The sequence below is a fragment of the Pteropus medius genome, unplaced genomic scaffold, assembly GCF_902729225.1.
Source record: "Pteropus medius unplaced genomic scaffold, Ma_sr-lr_union100, whole genome shotgun sequence".
NCBI lineage: Eukaryota > Metazoa > Chordata > Mammalia > Chiroptera > Pteropodidae > Pteropus > Pteropus medius.
In genome coordinates, this window is record NW_024344378.1 from 58,676,824 (window position 1) to 58,696,496 (window position 19,673).

Sequence of the window (19,673 nt, forward strand, 5' to 3'; positions counted from 1 at the left end):
AAAATATGGTGTTAATTGTTTCCATATGTCTGCCAGGATTGAGGTGCTATAAACATCCCATTTCCAACCGTAGCAAAATGCCTAAAATATCTCAACATCCTCAAAATAGAAACCTCAGTGAGGAACCAGGGAAGGATGTAAGGCTCCCAAGGAAACAAAGCTCTCAGAATAATCCTTTTTTCTCCCCTTTTGTCCATGTGTTTCCCTCCATTCCTTCTCCCTTTAGACAGTCATTAAACACCATCTGCCTGCACTCAGACCAAAATCTGAGCAAAACTTTACAGAAGGCAAATGACATCCTTCTCCCCCTACCCCACATCAGGAGGGAAAGGCAGAGTCTGCTTCATTTGGGCTCTGTTTAAACAGCTAAATGTGTCAGAACTCTTACATTCCAGAACATTCCCACGATGAGCTCCTGAGAACCTTGACCTCAAGTAGTAGTAGATGAAATTGCTTCTCTACTGTATTCTCCACACAGACCCAGCCCCAGTTCCCAATGGCTGCAACAATGACATGGTATGACCTTGAACAAGAAAACTCTCAAAATTTTGTTTCTTTCATCTATAAAATGGATAAGATACTACCACCCTACCAGATGGATCTGAAAAACAAAATGAGCTAATGGGAAAAGACAGCTAGCAGATGTCCTTTCTTTCTTCAGTACTCCAAAGCAGAATTCTGCATTTCCAGATAGGAGGATGAATCCTGAAGTGCAAGAAACATTTAGAGCACTTTATAGTGCTATTTCTCCCCTCTTCTACTTTTTAGGCACCATTGTCCCAGTTTTTGCCACATTCTTACATTACCTGGGCTAATAAGGCAAGTTTTTTTCTTTAAGTTCATTTATTTTTAAAAGGGATCTGTGTATATCATTATAATAAATAGAAATTTAATATTATTGATATAAATAGAAGGTAATTATAACTAAATTTTAAAAATCATTGAATTCTTGCCTGATAATACTCCCTTCCAAAGGCTCTGAGCCAAAGGCCTGATTTTTCATTGTAAAAGGAACAATTAGTTTGAGAAATGTGAAAGGCCTATGGTTCTGAACAGACTTTTTCCTTGACATAATCTGAAAAATCAAAGTAAAATATCAAAAACATAATTCAATGTTATTAATGCAGTTCATGTACCACCTGTGTTCTTTGGTTCTGCTGTCCTTTGGAAAGCACTGTTTCATCCTTTTTTAAGGCCTCAGGACCAGTTATAATATATTCTGTACTCAGAGAGGATTGATTAAATTCTCACCAATTTTACTTTAAGATAATCTCTTCTAAGGAGAATAACTCTTTACAGCTTACATAGTTTTCTTGAACTTTTCTGATTCCCACAAAAATCTTTTGAAGTAGGCAAGGAGAAAATGATCCTCATTTCCAGATGAGGAAACTGAGAATTTAACTGACTTAAGGTCACAAAAGTCCCATGGCTAGTGAGTGACACTTAAGTTTCTAAATGAGAGGCAGTGTGGGGTTATAAGCTAATGAAATTAATTAGTTACATATGGTTCAATTAGTATTCAATTTATTAAAGTTGTGAATTTTAAAAGCTACATTGTCTTCAGCCTTTAAATTCAGCTTTAAAATATTATGCTCCATTCATGAGCTTCTCTGAATAGAAAATGATGCTATTGAACTATGTGATCTCTCTATATACAAATTTAAAATAAGAAATTGACAGAATTAATAGTCAGCTTGACAGACTATAAAGTGACAGATATTCAGAAGATAATCAGATTACCAACCAAAAGGCAATTTAAAGTAAGTTAAATCTTTATTGCAGCCTCTTTTAAAACTATCAAGCTAGGGAATATAATACACTTACACGCCCAGAAAAAATCCTAACTATTCTCCTATATTTCTCACATCCTTGATATTATTCACATTCCATAGCTAATATTGTCTCTCATACAAACAATATAGGCATTCTCTTCCTAACCCTTCTCCTTTTTCTTCTTAATCTATTATGTCTTCTCTCTTTTTTATCTTCTTCTACCTTTTGATAATCCTCTAATAGAAATAATTCCAGGCCTGATGAGGCTTTAAAATCCCTCAAAGGTATTATCTAGTATCAAATGAACCCTCCCATCAAAAATAACTAAAAATACTGAATAAAATTTTTAAATCTGTGTGAAGGCATCAAAAAACTAGTGGTACAACAAGGACTTGAGCGTGGCAAAAATTTAAAAGACTGACAATTCTAAGTATTGGTTGAGTTACTGGAAATCTCATACACTGCTGATAGGTGGGTAAATTGTTACAACTACATTAGAAAACTAGTTTTCATGATCTACTAAAGCTGAATAAACTCATGTGCTATGACCTAGTAATTTCATTTTGTTTTCTTATACCCAACCATACAAGTAGGTTCATAGCAACATTATTTATAACAAACCCAAAATGGAAACAACACAAATAACCATCAATTATAGAATGGATCAATTGTCATCTCTAACAATAAAATACCAAGCAGCAAAGAAACTACTACTACATGCAACAATATACATAAATATCACAAACATATTAAAGACTCTGGACAATAAATAATACATGATTCTGTTTAGATAAAGTTCAAAAAGTAATCTCGATGTTAGAGGTCAAAATTGAGGTTACTTTGGGGACAAGGGATATATTGATTTTGAGGGAACACAAGGGAGCAGTTCTTGGGAACTGTTAATGTTCTATTTGTTGATCAGGTGTTTTCACAGGTGTACTCACAGTATAATAAACCTCAATGAAAAGTTTATTAAAATATCAAGAGAATCTCAAATCCAGTATTATTGTTTCATTCATTCATTCCATGAATACTGATTGAACACAACTTAAGTATAAGGCACTGAAGATACAGCAAATCCCTTCCCTCGATAAGTGTATATTCTACTGGGGAAGAAACACTAAATAAATGGACAAATAAACAACGAACTATAAAAATAGAGAGTGGTAAGTGTTCTGCAAAGAATTGCAATAAAAATGTGGAAGAGAGCAATCATCTAATTACTTTAGAAAGAAAACTTCTCTAAGGAGGTAATGCACAAGCTGAGATATGAAGAACAAGAAAGAATTAGCCTTGAAAAAAACGGTGGAAGAGAATTGCTGGGGTAAAATAAAGCCTTATGGCAGTAATGAATTGATGTATTTGAGGACTTATGGAGAGATTCTAATATCTTGATTCTGCCTTACTAAAAATTGCAATTGAAACCATTACAATGTCAATGGTACTTAATGAAAGTCTTTGATTAAAGAAATTGTTGACACAAGTGTTTGAAAGCTGAGAGTTAGAAAGATAAGGGGGAAGGTTAGTGAAATTTATCTATGAAATATTGTTAAATTCAAGTTAAATTTATATGTATGCTATGTTATTAAAATTGATATTCTCACTAAATATTTATTTGCTTTAATAGTTTATAATCCGTGACTTGTAATCTTGAAACTAAGTGTATTTGGAATTATAAACCACAGTTGTTAGAAAGCTTCTGTAGAGAAGCATGTTTGTTTCACCTAAAGATGTCAACTATATTTGCTTTTGGAAATAATCTAAGTGACTCTAGCAAGTTAATATTAAAATCACATTCCTCCACGATCTACAAGGTGTGTTGGGATTTTCAAAATCATCCCCAGGTTCATGATTCACTAGAAGGACTCAAAATACTCAGTATATAATCATACTCATGATTGTTACTTAATACAGAGAAATGATACAAAGCAAAATCAACAAAAACAAAAGGTGCATAGGCTTTCCAGAGTCCTCTTCCAGTTGAGTTACACAGGCGTGCTTAATTCCCAAAACAACAAATTGTGACAACATGAATGAAATATTGTCTATCAGGAAAGCTCATTAGAAACTTAATACCCAGGACTGTTATTGGGGGCTGGTCACACAGGCACACTCTGCCTAGTATGCACCAAAATTCCACCCTTCTAGAAGGAAAACATGTATTCAGCATAAACCAAATTGTTTGCAGTTTAGTCACAGATAATCACTCTTATCAGTTAGGGTGGTGGGAACGCTCTCAAAAAAAAAATTCCCAGACACCAGCCAAGAGCCAAGCTTGTAACCAGGCCTACCAAAGGATAGCAGTGAAGACTGCTGTGGTGTCTTCTCTGAATAGAAGGTTAATGTGGCTAGTGTATAGCGACAGAGAAGTAGAATGAAAAAAAGATAAGAATGGGAAGGTAAACAGGTTTGATCATAGAGAAGTATTCAGGCCATAGTAAGACATTTGGAATTTGTTTCAGATAAAATGGTAAATTAATAAAGAGTGCATCTGTCAAGGTTCATCCAGGAGAACCGAAACTACTCTAGGTTTTTTAAAAGGAAGAAAGTTAATACAGGAAATTGATTGTACAAACAATGAAAGAGCTGGAAATCCCATACAGGTGACAGTTAAGAAAATGTCCAGCACAGAGGATTTTAGACAGGTGAGCAAGGTGACAGGATTCATATTTTTAAACGATCACTCTGGCTGAGGGGTGGATGGTAGAATTGAAGGGCTCCAACATTCTTCAAGTGCAAATTCCAGAAGAAAATGGAGAATTAAGAGAGGAGGAATATTTGAAGAAGTAATTACTGAGGGTTTTCTAGAATTAAAAAAAAAAAAAACTTGAATCTTTAGATACAAAGTATATTCAAGTAGTGAGCAAGATAAATCAAAATAAATCCACACCTAGACACATTGCAGTGACACTGCAGAACATCAAAGACAAAGAAAAATTTTTATGTTACCAGATATAAAGAAAAATTTTTGTTACCAGATTATCTACAAAGCAATTATATTAGTCTGAGAAATTATACCATAATAGTACCATATAAGCTTTAAAAATTATGATAATCATTTCAAAAATAGAAATCCAATCTATAGTTTTCAAGTCAGCAGAGAATTATGAAAAGAACACAAAGTTTATCAATCCAACAAGACAGAAAAAGGGGGAAGAACAACAAAAAATCATGATAATAAGTAAAACACACAAAATAAGATGGTATAATTAAGACTAAAAACATTATTAATATACCAGAAATTAATAAATGTAAACAGGTTAAGTGTACTTATTAAAAGACTGGATTTACTGTTTAGCAAAAGATACTTTTAAAAAGTAAAATGGTAACCCAGAAGAAGAGAAGATCTGAAATACTATATCCAAGAAGGACTCTTAACCAGAATATATTTTTAAAACTACCACAAATCAATTTCAAAAGAATAGACACAATAGAAAAAATGGACAAAAACTTGAATAACCACATCCCAAAAGAGAATATCAAAATGGCCAATAAACATAAAAATGTGTTTGACTTTATCGGTTACTTGGGAATTGCAATTAAATTCACAATGAGAGATCACTACACACCCATCAGAAGGACTAAAATGAAGAAGATAGAAAATACCAATTGTTGATAAAGACATAGAACAGCTGGAATTCTCTGAGAAAAGTATAAATTAGTACAACCACTTTAGAAAACTATCTGGGAGATCCACCAAAGTTAAGCATATGCCTATTCCATGACTCAACAATTCTGCTCTTAGGTATATACTCGACAAGTATATACATGTATACAAAAGGATGTATTAAATTGTCATAACAACACTCTTCATAGTATCACAAAATTGGAAACTTACCAAATGTCTATAAACAGTATAATAGATTTTTAAAAAATCATAGTATATACACTATACAATAAAGTACTATACACCAATGAGATTGGACAAATGACAACCAAATGTATCTGATAAATAGAATATTGAGCACAATAAGCCATGCATAAGAGTATATTCTGCCTGAATCAATCTATATAGCTTTAAAAAACAAGTAAAATTAATCTTTTCTGTTGGAAGTCAGGATAAAGGTTACCCTTAGTCATGGAGTAGTAATGGAGGGGACACAAATGAGGCTTCTGTCATGCTGGTAATGTTTTTTTTCATTTTCTTTTTTTATTTTTATTTTTCAATTAGAGTTGACATTCAACATTGTTTTATATTAGTTTCAGGTGTATAAAATGTTCTGTTTACTGATCTGGGTGCTGGTTACATGGATGTGTTCAGTTTGGGAAAATTTATCACGATGTGCACTTATGATGTTTATACTCTTTTGTATGTAAATTTAATGTCAATAAAAAGCTTTTTTAAAAAACTGAATTACCAGATTAGAGGAAAAACAAATTCCTGCTAGGCATGCTTAAAAGAAACCATCTAAAACAAAATGACAGAAAAATTGAAAAGAAAGAATTGAGGATAAAAATATCATAGAAGCATTAACTAAAAGAAAGTTAACATAGAAATATTAAGACAAAATCAAATTTTTGTCAAAATAATGACAAAGAAAATCCTCAAGAAAATAATAATTATGAACTAAAATACTCCAAAAAAATAGCCACAAAATCAATGAAACAAAAATTGACAGAATTACCAAGAGAAATTTATAAATTGACAACATAGTAAAAGATGATAACATCTTTCTTAGAAATTGATTAGTGATTTAAAATAATAAAAATATTGAAGATTTGAACAATAACATTAACCTATTTATTCTACTAGATCTATGATCAATTCACTACAACTTGTGTTCTATTGTGTAAATTATTGCTTAACTGATCGGTAAATAGGGGAATAAAGACATTATAACATGGAAGTCACATTGGTTAAAATTCAAGTTTTTTTCTCTAGAACAAAGATGTTTGTACCTTCTAGTAATAACAAATGAACATCAGTTAACAACTGAATTTGACAAGCCAAGGAGATATTGAATATTGAACTCCTTTCTGCATTCATTTCCCATACATCACCTTCACCCAGTGTGCTTTTTATCTCTGCTTTGAAAGTATTCTATCCTGAAATTTTCTCCAATATTTGTGCATCATTAGCCAAACATTGATTCCAAACATTAAGCACACAAAGTGGTTTGAAAATACCACAGAGCCATGCTGTGACAAATTACTTTCTGGAAAGTATCAAAAAAGTTTAATAATGAAAGAAAAGCATGAAATTATAAAGCATTTTGGAAAAAAAATGAAAGAACATGGAACATCCCTTGAGGAACTGAATCGAAGACATCAACATTGTTGCACACAATTAGAAACAGCGCTAAAAATAAAAGAAAGTTATCAAGCTGGAACAATTAATTCAGTTCAAAAAAAGATCTGAATGAAGATGAGAAATAAGAAAAATAAAGACAATGGAAAGACCAAAGACCAATGAAAGTCATCAGCTGAAAATTTTTCCACAATTAAAAAAAGAAACAAAAAACTTGGTAATACATAAAGATCTAAAACAAAAACCTAAAATTCCTCAAGTGTGTCATTTTTTAATTTTCATAGTAGCTTGTTTAGTGGCTTTCAAGTCCTGGTATGTTTTCCACAATATTAAGCTCTCTGGTGAAGCTGAAAGTGCAAATGAAAAAGCTGCAAAGACTTTTTATCCAGGGTTAAAACAAAAAACAAATTTATTATAAAGCCCTTATGAATAAAACAGTGTGGTGCTGGCATATGAACAGACTAATGAAACAGAATAGAAAATCTAGAAATGGACCAAATTGAATTTAAAAATTAGTAATTTAAATCAATGGGAAAAGATGCATTGATAACGAATGGCATCAGGACAATGGTTCTCCAGTTGGCAAAAAGTAAATTAGGATTTCTACTTGTACCACATAATTTAAGATTAATTAAAGTGCTAAATATTATATAGCTATCTAGGAGGGGCAAAGGGAGAGGGAGAGATATTGAGATTTAGGATATAATAATGTTGAATTTGTAACTGAAATGGTAAAAGCCTTCTTAAGCAAGACAAAAACAATTCAAAATCCACAAAAGAGTGATATCTTGAACTACATTTTTTCAAAGTTCGGTATGAAATTTATGAATATAGATTTAAAATATGCTACAGGCAGACTTCCAGTTTTCACTATTGTGAGTTTTAACTCCAGGAGTCCAGTGAGATTTTTGTGGGGAATATTTGAGAAAATCCTCATGCTTTCCAGCAAGGAAAGAAGAAAAATAATCATTTTGAAACAAGACAAGAGCATTCTGTTCTCCTACTGCCCTCAAGAGAAACTGCTTTACCAGAGTCTAGCTGATCTGGAGAAGGGAAATACCCAACTTTAGTGCCTCTAGGCTTCCTTTCTCACCTTAGGAGAGAAGTAGCTAAGAAGCACACATGAAAGTCACAGACCAGGAAACAGACTTACTAAAAGGCTGAGACTTAATCATAGGATTATAGAATACATTATCTTCCCCCACATCTTACCACCATTTCAACAGGGCTCTTGTATAATAACAAAGTGACAGCTGAAAGAACTGCAAGGAATCCATTTAAGAAGGAGTTTCTATTCTTAAGAATGAGTTTCTAGAGAAATCCAAACATGAAAACAAGGACACTAGGGGAAATGGAAGACTCAGACACCTACAGTTATAGCAAACAATAAACACAGTATAAATCCTAGCCAGATAAACATATATGATCACACTAAGGACCTATTTATCTCAGTTTCTATTACCCAATACATCATGTCTGGCTTTCAACAAAAAATTGCAAGTCATGTATAAAAGCAAGACAAGACAAAACACAGTCTGAAGAAACAAAACAAGTGACAGTACCATACTCTTACATGGGTAAATCTTTGAATAATTATACTAGGAATTTAAAATAACTACAATTAATATGTTAAGGGGTATAATTGCAAAAGTGGACAACATGCAAGAATAGGTAGGTAATATAAGCAGGTAGATGGAAACTCTAAAAAAATCAAAAAAAGAAATAAGTGTTAAGAAATCAACAACATTGTAAGAGAAATGAAGAATGTCTTTGATGGGCTCATTAGTAGGATGGATACAGTCAAGAAATGAATCACTGAGCTCGAAGATATGTCAATAGAAACTTTCAAAACAAATACAAAAAGAAAAAAGAATGAAAAATGGAACAGACTATTCAAGAACTGTGAAACAATTACAAAAAGTATAACATACATTATATCAGAAGGAGAAGGAAGAGAGAAAAGAACAGGAAAAATATTTAAAGTAATAATGGCTGAGGATTTCCCAAAATTCATAACAGATACCAAACCTCAGAATCAGGAAACATCAAGCAGGATAAATGCCAGAAAATCAAAGCCTAAGTGTATTATATTCAAAATCCAGGAAACCAAATACAAAGGGAAAGTCTTGGAAGAAGGTGGAGAAAAACTACAACTCATCTATAGAGGAAAAAAGATATTTATTACACTGGACTTCTCTTCACAAACCGTTCAAGGAAGAAGATAGTAGAGTAAAATATTTAAAGTATCAAAATAAAATACCACCAATTTAGAATTCTGTATTCAGCAAAATTATCTTTTAAAAGTGGGAAAAAATAAAGACTTTCTCAGACAAATAAAACCTGAGGACATCAGTCACCAGTAAGCATGCCTTACAAGAAATGTTTTTAAAGTTCTTCAGAAAGCAGGAAAATGATATAGGTCAGAAAGTCAGACATACATAAGAAAGGAGAGCATCAGAGGAGAAATAAAGGTAAAATTAAACATTTTATTTTCCTTATTCTTAGTTGATATAGAAAACTGTTTGTTCAAATGATAATAGCAACAATGCATTGGGTGATTATACCTTATAAATAAGTAAAATGAATGACAGCCAGTCACAGATGATAGAAGAGAGAAATCGGAATTACCCCGTTATAGGTACCTGCACTGAACATGAAGCAGTAAGGTGTTATTTGAAGGTGGACTTAAAGTAGTTGTAAATGTATACTGCAAACTCTAAGATAACTGCTAAAAATATTTTTAAGTATAACTGAATGCTGAGAAGAGAGAAAATGGAATTGTAAAAATTCTCAATTTTTAGGGCAGCAAAACTACTCTGTATGATATTATAATGGTAGATTTATGACACTATAAATATGTAGAATATACAACATCAAGAGAATCCTAATGTAAACTATGGACTCTGGGTGATAATGATGTGTCAGTGTAGGTTCATCAGTTGTAATAAATGTATCACACCAATGAGGGATGTTGATAATGGGAAAGGTTATGCCTGAGTGAGGTTAGGGAGTATACTGGAAATCTCTGTGCCTATCACTCAATTTTGCTATGAATCTAAAACTGCTCTAAAAAAAAGGACTACTTTTTTAATTTATGATGGACAAAAGCCATGAAGAGACATTTCACTTATGTAGATAATACACATGGCAAATAACCATATGAAGAGATGTCCAATATCACTAGTCATAAGAGGAAGGAATGAGATATCACTGCCCACATATCATAACAGGAAAAAAATTGATAATACCCAATATTGATAAGAATGCAGAGAAATTAGATCTCTCATATATTGCTGGTGGGAATGTCAATGGTACAACCACTGTGGAAAAACTGAACATATTCTTACTACATATATGATCTAGCAGTTACACTCCTGGACACTTATCTCAGGGAAATGAAAACTCATGTCCACACAAAAACCAGAACACAAATGTTTGTGCTTCATAATAACTAAGAACTATTAACAACCCAAATGTTCTTTATCTGGTGAATGATTAAACCAATTGTGGTATGTCTGTACTGTGGAATACTACTCAGCAATGAAAAGCAAACCATCAGTACTTGTAACAACTGGTATGAATCTCAAAGGCATTCTGCTGAGTGCTCTAAAAAGAAAGTCTATTAAAATTAAATTAAAATAGGCTTCCAGTCAAGATAGCAGAGTAGGTAAAAGCTGTGCTTGCCTCACTCAAACCACATCAAAATTACAATTAAACTACAGAATAGCCATCATTGGGAGTTACCTGAAGTCCAGCTAAACAGAAATTTTTCAACTGGAGACACACAAAAGAGGCCACCTCAAGACTGGTTGGAGGGGCAGAGATGAGAAATGGGCTGGTCCCACACCCACATGTGGTGGTTGAGAATCAGGAGAAATATCTCAGCTGCAAAGATCACCAATAAGGGGTCCCAGATTGCTTGGTGGCTCATGCCAGGTGGCCCTGGACAGGGTACAGGGTACAGGCTACAGCTGAACTTGACTTGTTGAAAGGCTCATCCCAGGAGACCCTGGCCTGAATGCCCCATGGCCGGCTTCAGTCTGAGCCAGAGCACCACCTGGGGTCACATCCAAGGATGACACACCTAAAAGACAGACAGACCAGACACCAGAGCCCTGCTAAAGGGAATCCTGCTCTGTAGAGTCAGCTCCTATATAACAGCTCCTCCACTGGCCACAGTCAGTCATCACAATCAATAAGCCTGAGAGTCAATCTCTCCTATTGATGAGCAAACAGCAACCAAGACTCAACTACAACGGGAAGACATACACAACCTGTACAAGGGACATACCTGGAGCACCCAGCTCAGGTGACCATAAAGACTGTACCACTGGGACCTACAGCATACTTGCTACTTAAGGCCACTCTACTAAGACTGGGAGAAATAGCAGCCCTACCTAATACATAGAAATAAACACAAGTAGGGAGCCAAAATGGGAACACGATGAATCACATCATGTCCCAAATGAAAGAAGAGAATTAAGCTCCAGAAAGAAAAAAAAAAAAAAAAAAAAAAACTAAACAAAATGAAGATAAGTAATCTACCAAAAGCAGAGTTCAAAACACCGGTTATAAGGATGTTCAATGAACTTAGGGGAAGAGTAGATGAATTCAGTGAAAACTTTAACAAAGAGATAGAAAACATAGAAGTGGAGATAGAAAACAGAAAAAAGAATCAGTCAGAAATGAAGACTACAATAACTGAAATGAAGAATGCTTTAGGAGATATTAATAGTAGATTAGATGAGGCAGATGATTGAATTGGCAATTTAGAAGATAAGGTAGCAGAAAACATCTAATTGGAACAGCAATAAGAAAAAGGAATCCAAAAAAAAGTGAGGATAGTTTAAGGGGTCTCTGGGATAACATCAAGCATACCAACACTCACATCACAGGGATACCAGAAGAAGAAAAGAGAGAGCAAGGAATTGAAAATTTGTTTCAAGAAATAATGACAGAAAATTTCCCTAACCTGGCAAAGAAAATAGACATACAAGCCTGAGAAGTGTAGAGAGTTTCAAACAAGATAACCCCTAAGAAATCCACACCGAGACCCATCATCATTAAAATACCAAAGGTTAGAGACAAAGAGAGAATGCAGCAGGAGAACAGCAGTTAGTTACCTACAAGGGAGCTCCCAAAACATTGTCAATTGATTTCTCACAAAAACTTTGCAGTTAACAAGGGATTGGCATAAAATATTCAAAGTAATGAAAAGCAAGGACCTACAACCAAGATGACTCTACCTAGCAAGGCTATATTTTAGAATCAAAGGACAGATAACAAGCTTCCCAGACAAGAAAAAGCTAAAGGAGTTCATCATCACCAAGCCAGTATTACAGGAAATGTTAGGAGTTCTTTAAGAAGAATAAAAAATGTAAAAAAGGTTAAAAATATGAATAATAAAATGACAATAACTACATATCTAGCAAGAAGTACTTTAAATTTTAATGGATTAAATGCTTCGATCAAAAGATAGAATTGCCGAATGGATAAGAAAACAAGACTCCTACATATGCTGCCTATAAGAAGCTCACTTCAGATCAAAAGACACACAGACTGAAAGTAGAGGGATTATAAAAGATGTTTCATGAAAATGGAAACAAACAAAAAAAGCTGGGGTAGCAATACTCAAAACAGACAATACAGACTTTTAAAAGGGGCTAAAGCAGAGACAAAGAAGAACCCAGTAATCCCATTTCAGGGCATTTATCTGAAGAAACTTAAAACACTACTTTGAAAGGACATATGAATCCATATGTTTATTGCAACATTATTTACAGGAGCCAAGATAATGGAAGCATCCTGGTGTCTATCAATGGATGAATGGTTAAAGAAGAGGTGGCATATATATACTGAAATATTACTCAACCATAAAAAAGAATGAACTCTTGCTATCTGCAACAATATGGATAAACTTAGAGGGTATTACGCTGAGTGGAGTAAGTCAGACAGAAAAAGACAAATGTCACATGTGGAATCTAAAGAACAGGATAAACAAACAACAGAAACAAAGCTCATAGATACAGAGAGCATATTGATGGTTGTCAGCTTGGAGGGAGGATGAGTAGAGCGGGGAGGGGATTAAGAGATACAAGTTGGTAGTTACAAAATAATCATGGGGACATAGAGGATAGCATGACAACTATAGTCAGTAGTATTGTAATAACTATGTATGGTGTCAGATGGGTACTGGATTTATCAGGGTGACCACTTCATAAGTTATATAAATATCTAATCAATGTGTTATACACCTGAAACTAATATAATATTGTATGTCAACTATAATTGAAAAAATAAAATTATTTTAAAAATTTTAATTAAATTAAATTGATAAAATAAAGTAAATTTAAAAAGTAAAATAAATGTTTATAATTAAAAGTTCCAGGACTGAGCATTAACAAGCCAGGTTCTGGTCCTTGTTCCTCCAGATGTTCATTTTGGTCTATTAAATTAAATAGAGCCTTGAATCTAAACTCAGCCATTTTTGCCTGACAACCAAATGTGAAGCATGCATTTCTTTCACTGGTTGCATTGCCCATTGGGAGAGGGAATATGCAAAACAGACAGGTTAATGTGCTGGGGAAATGATTAGTGAATGCCAGTTAGTGAGATGGGCTCTGCTGCCTCCTGAGGGGTCCAGGAGCCATACAGGCCTAGAAGGGCTCCTCTTCACAGAGAGGTTAATTAATCCCTCTCACCCTGCAGTGACGGCTGGGAGATTAATCTCTGGTAGAGGGGACGTGGGCATGGCAGGGTCTTTAATGTGTTCCCAACATAATGCAAGTTGAGAAGTGGCTCACCCTGCCACAAACTCCACATAATGAAAACTTTGTTTAAAAATTTCCTCTAGAGGTGAAGCAGTATCTGTCATTCAGCCAAATATAGCCATCCAAAGCAGATCATTGAAAATAATGACTAGAAAAGAGACAGTCCTTAAATGTCTGTATCAAGCTCAACTAATCCAAGGGACCTCACTTCAGCACAGAAAAGAAACATATGAGAACAGATGAGAGTTGGAAAAACAAAGGCATTTACATCACATGATATTCCAAGTGGTTGTAGGGAAAGAACTAGTCTCAAACTCTTTGCCCAGGCTTAAGTCACCAAATTCTAGGTTCCTGAGTTTAGAAGCTGCTTCCCACTACGATATCTATAAAGTACAATACAATGACCTGGGATGTGAAAGTCAAGCTGAAAGCAATTATATCTGTCAAAGGAGAGAGAGAAAAATACCTGTGGTTCCCAATACCATTAGATAAGCAGAACGTGAGATTAAGAAAAATCATAAAAGAAACTGCAAAATAAAAAAAAGCATACAGAAAACTGCCATGTAATCAGAGAACAACCACGGGGCTCATTTTTCATCCATCAAGTTGGCTTCAATGCTAAGCACATTCAGTGCTTGTTAGGTTATAATGAAACTGTTTCTCTCAGAGACCTTACTCAGGGTGTGGCCAATTTGAGACAGCTGAATTATAAAGCAACTTGGCAACACTTATCGGGAGCAAAGGGATAGCCATACCTCCCATCAAGTTATTCCTCTTGAGGGAAATTATGCTAAGAATTTATGCTAAGAGATTTGCCATGGCATTATTTGTAATACCAAATATTGGTGGTCATCAGGGTGCTTTCTGCCCTGACCTCTCTCCTCGAAGCACTCTACACCTGTGAAACCATCACCTCCAGTCGTGTCTCCAGCTCAGATTTCTCTCTTGAGCTCCTGCTTGGTGTTCCCAGCTGCCTACTCGAATCCTAATGGAGGCTCAAGACTGAAATCATCTTCCCCCGCAACCTCCTCCTCCTACAACTCCCTATCTAAAAAAATGACACTACCACATACCCAGCTGCTCAAGCCAAACCTTCAGGTCTTTCTTGTTTCCTGTGCCTCAACACCCCATCTTCTTAATAACCATCTCCAAAATCTCTCTCCATCCATTTCTTCCCAGCCCCACTGACACTGGTATGGTCTAAGCAATCAGCATCCTACCCTGAATGACAACTATATTCACCCAAATGGTTGCCTTGTGCCCAGCCTTACCATTGCCCCAATCCATCCTTTATCCTGCAGAGGCCTCTTTCTAAAACACAAATCTGACCGTGTTTCTCCTTCCACATCAAAACTTTCAGTGGCTTTCTATTCTCCATTGGATCATTTCAGGTTCCAAACTCCTGAACAAGGCTTACAGCTTACGGGACCTCCAGTTCACCCCTCCAGACCGATCTCCAGGCACTTCCCCTTGAAAGCAAGACCTTTCTCCATGCTTCAGATGCACCACACCTGCCTCATCTCCAGTCCTTCCCTGGGCTGTGTGGAGACACTCCCACCTGGAGCACCTTCTTCCCCAGAGGCTGAATGACTCAGTAAACCAATGAATGAATATGTTAGGAGCTGCCTGTACTCTGTGGACTAGCATCATGCAGAAAATGACACTGACACGTGAAATAATGAAATACTTTCATGATACTTTTTTTAAATGTTCAACACATTTCCTACAAACCAGACAATTTTCTACACCTCTTTAATCTATGGAAGAGTAAGTTCTGACAGCTTAGTCTCAAAATCTACCGCTTGACTGGCACTAGCTCAATACAAACTGGTCTTTTCCACCGTTCTGCAGATCTCCTTCCTGCTTTCCTTTATTACCTACTCTATTTCCAATGACATTGGGCTATCACTACATTTTAGCTAAAGGAAATATAGGGCATAGGCAAGGGGGAAAAAAGGCAATTAGCAATAGAGCTGCCAGTAACCAAGATAAAATGAAGACCAAAGAGAAGGGGTCCCATGGAATTTCAAAGAGAAGTCTTTGAGGAAAGCAGCTAAAAATATTGGTCACAGGGCAAAATAAAACTAGGAAAGAAATAGGAATAGCAAAGCATAATAGCTGAGAGGGCAGGTACTGAGGTCAGAGTTGGATTGACCCCCGTCCATCTTCGATAATTTATTTTTTCTCTTTACTTATTTGTAAACATGAGTTATTGTATCTGACACACAGTAGCTTCTCAATAAATGCTAGCTTTTCATATGATTAATGTTGATTATATGGTAAGGGCAAGGAGAAATCTGTAAAACTAGTCTTGAGAGCAGAAATGGCTGTAGGTGGCATTGACTCAGGCTTTGCTGCTGAACGTGTGGTCCCTTACACTAGCCACATTGGCATCACCTGGGAGCTTGTTGGGAGAACTGCATACTCAGGCCCTTCACAGGCCTCCTGAGTCAGAATCTGCATCTTAACAATATCACTGGGTGGTTCATTTGCACATTACAACTTACAGACAGCACTTCCTTAAGTCCCATCAGCTTGTTTGGAAGAACCAGTTACAGGTGGGCAATGGCTGCAACCAATTAAAATTCAAAGGTAGAATTGCTGCTAGGTAACCAAGGAGCCCCCCTAACCAAGGCTGTTTCCAGGGAACTTTGATAACTACTCTCTTCAATCAGAGAAGAGGGATTTGATGGAGAACTTACCAGAGGATAAGTAAGCCAAGGCCGTAAACCAGGACCAGCTGCCCAGTGTTCGGGCTTGAGGGGCCTGAACACAGAAACTGTGAGTGAAAGGGATATGCAAAAAAAGATGATGTTGGAGGAGGAGCAAGCACCAGGGTCAGAGACTCAGGAAACTGAGAGGGGAGAAATAGTTATCAGTACTGTTTTCATTTGTGCTCCTATACAGGCTATGTGCCTGGCCCACAATACCCTGGCCCACCAAGAGCACCTCTCGAGTTCAACAAGTCCCTCCAAGCAGGCCCTTTCCTTCCGCCAGAACCTCCAGTCCAGTGAGCAAGACTGATGGAGAGGCAGCATGGGCAAGGAGTAGCACCTGAGAGTCTCTCCAAGAAGGTTTACATCATTTTCCAGATATTCCTTTAGGCTCAAAACATACTTCATAGAGAGTAGCATTACTTTCATTTTATACAAGGGTAAAATAAACATTACTTTAAAAATCAAAGGATTAATGCACAATAACTTAACCAAAATAAATTCCATTGATTATCGATGTGCCAGGCCTGGGAATTCAAAACATAGAACCCAACCTCTACTCCACAGGGGCTTGCTGACAGGGGAGTGAGCATCATGTCTGCAGGCATCCAAAGAAGTCCTGTGACTTCTCTTCAAGACTTCAAACACACTCATCTTTCTCTGTTCTGTATTTAAATAGTCATCATTCCATGTTGGGCTTTTCAAAGAGTCCAACACTGACTTGCACCCCTGAATCTACTCCTGTATTTCATATTTTGGTAAGTGATATATTTGTCCACAGTGAGAAGTGGGTATTCTTCTTAATTCCTTTCTTTATCCTCCCTCCTTGCATCTCCACTAATTATATTTCCATCCCTATGGATTCTCTTGAATCCTGTGATGTGCTGATGAAATCTCCTATTGATGAATGAGAGCCAATTATTAAATCTCCATGAATTTTGCAAGCTGGTCGTTAAACATATCCATTGCAAAAATTAAGTTACAGAAACTTCCAATTCAATAAATTATATTAACGATATACCCCAAACTCACCATTTCCTGATTATTTTACTACATCTTACTGTTGTCTATGCTCTTGAGTTTATTTAAATCGATTGCATGCATATGGCGAAAATGCAATGTAATGGTGTGCTAGTGCACATTGCTTCCAACTTTGTGTTCAGTGGTATCACATCGGGATCTTGGAATTGGCCATAGTGGCAGTATTTACACCACAGGAATTGGCAAAAGCTACTAATTAGGGTTTGATTTGTTGTTTTGTTGATTGTCCAGGCTTAAGAAAATGATGGAGAAAAGGTTAATAATGCAGGTTAAACCTGAAAGTTGTCATGTCTGTAGCTGTTAAATTATGAATGGTACAAAAACTGAGGTAATATTCTTCCAGAATTCAAAAACTACTATTCAGTTCAGCAAAGAAGTCACTCATGTTATTGACAGAAGGTGAAGTTAACACATTCTCCTTCATTGCTTAACTTCTTATCGATGTAAACAGAAGTTTCCACTAACATTCAGGTTGGAACTACACTCATTGGTCAGTTGCAGACAGGCTAAGGATATGAGTTCAGCAAAAATCAATAAACGCATTCTGTGTGAATAAACTGGCTATATGGAATTTGCAGTAAAGAGTATTGTAGACTGTATTACTTGTAAATTGTAAAATACACATCCTTCATAGCAATAAAATTTTAGTGAACTTACAGATGTATACACGTGCATGTTTGGGTTTTTAGTAGTGTTGACAACACCTGCTTTGAGGCTATCTACATCTCCATTGTTGTCTCCTTTGGTTAGTCAATCCATCATCATTCCAGGCTTCACCCTCTCCAATTCCATATCCATATTACTACCAAAACAATCTTTCTACTATTTAAATGCAATCATGACATCCACTTCATTAAAATTACCAATGGCTGTCCAGGACCTATCATCTGGCTTGCCACCCAGAAGATACTTAGTAAGTGCTTGTTGGATTGATTAACTAATGAATTGGTTTCAGCTATAGCCTATAGCAAATCACAGGATTTAGCAGGAGATATATATGTATTTCATCTCTGATGCTCTAATCGTGTGCTAAATACCTTACATATGTCATCCTATGTATCCCCAACAACGCTGCAATGTAAGTGAGGAGACCGAGTTTCAGGAAAGTTAAAGCATTTGTTTGAATTTAAACAGATGCTGAATAGCAAAGTAGTGGTTCAAACAAGGGTTGGTATGACTCTAAACTCCATGTTATCTCTGCGGAGTTTGTTTTTAAGCAATAAGGAACAAATAACACGGCAAAGTACAGTTAACACAGGGCCTATCCCAGCTATGTAATCCTTCTTCTCGGTACCCAGACCCAGTGGTTGGGTTCACCACTCCCTTGATCCAGATTGATAAAAGAAAAGTGAAAGATGTTAAGAAGTACCTGTGTCCTGTGTCAGAGGCTGCATCCGAAAGTCTCTGCAACCTGGTCTAGGCCTTCATCATGGACAACTTTCCAACAATGAACAGAGATCTCTTTCTTATCTCTCTGCTGAGCTGCCACTGCTGCCAATGCTGCTGCCTTTGTTTACTGCTTGTTACTAAGCAATTGGCTGCCCAGCAAGTGAGTCAATGAGGGCCCTTTCCTTTCGTGCCGCTTGCTCTCATGCCTCAAATCCTGTGCCGTCTCTGGCCTGTTAGCAGGCAGAACCACCCCTGCAGTCTGTGTCCTCAAAGCCGGTGATTGTGAGACAGCCTGTAAGAGCTCAACTGGATTAGGTGCCACAGAAGGCAATGGGATTGAGGCTCAGCAGGGGCTTTTACACTAATGTCACTTTATCTCCTGGTCCAATCAAAAGAAAGAGCTCTGTAAGGAACCAGGGGGCTGGCCAAGAGCCAAGCCTTAGTTTCGTTGACTTAACAGCCCTCCCTGCCCTTTAACAGAGTCAGACTTCGTACCTGCACTGGACAGGACAGAAAACCAGACAAGATCATAATGAGGAATGATGACCTGGAGCCGCCAGTGAGAAGGCAAGAGGAATATGGTTGTGATCATTACACACGCACACACACATGCACGCACGCACACACATACACACACACATACATACACACGCATACAAATAAAAAAATAAATAATAATAAAATAACAATAATAATAATTACCTCTCACTTGAGCCACTGAAGTAGCTTCCTGACTAA

General features: G+C 36.2%; 1 protein-coding gene across 1 annotated transcript in view; it reads right to left on the bottom strand.

Moving 5' to 3' along the window:
- The window catches only part of FRMPD2 (FERM and PDZ domain containing 2), a 113,376-nt gene extending 94,380 nt beyond the window's left edge, over positions 1–18,996 (bottom strand). The window contains exon 1 of the mRNA XM_039872330.1: positions 18,916–18,996. Within this exon, the coding sequence (XP_039728264.1) occupies positions 18,916–18,940 (25 nt within the window). The 5' untranslated portion in view covers positions 18,941–18,996. The remainder of the gene's footprint in view (positions 1–18,915) is intronic.
- Between the last annotated feature and the right edge of the window lie 677 nt (positions 18,997–19,673).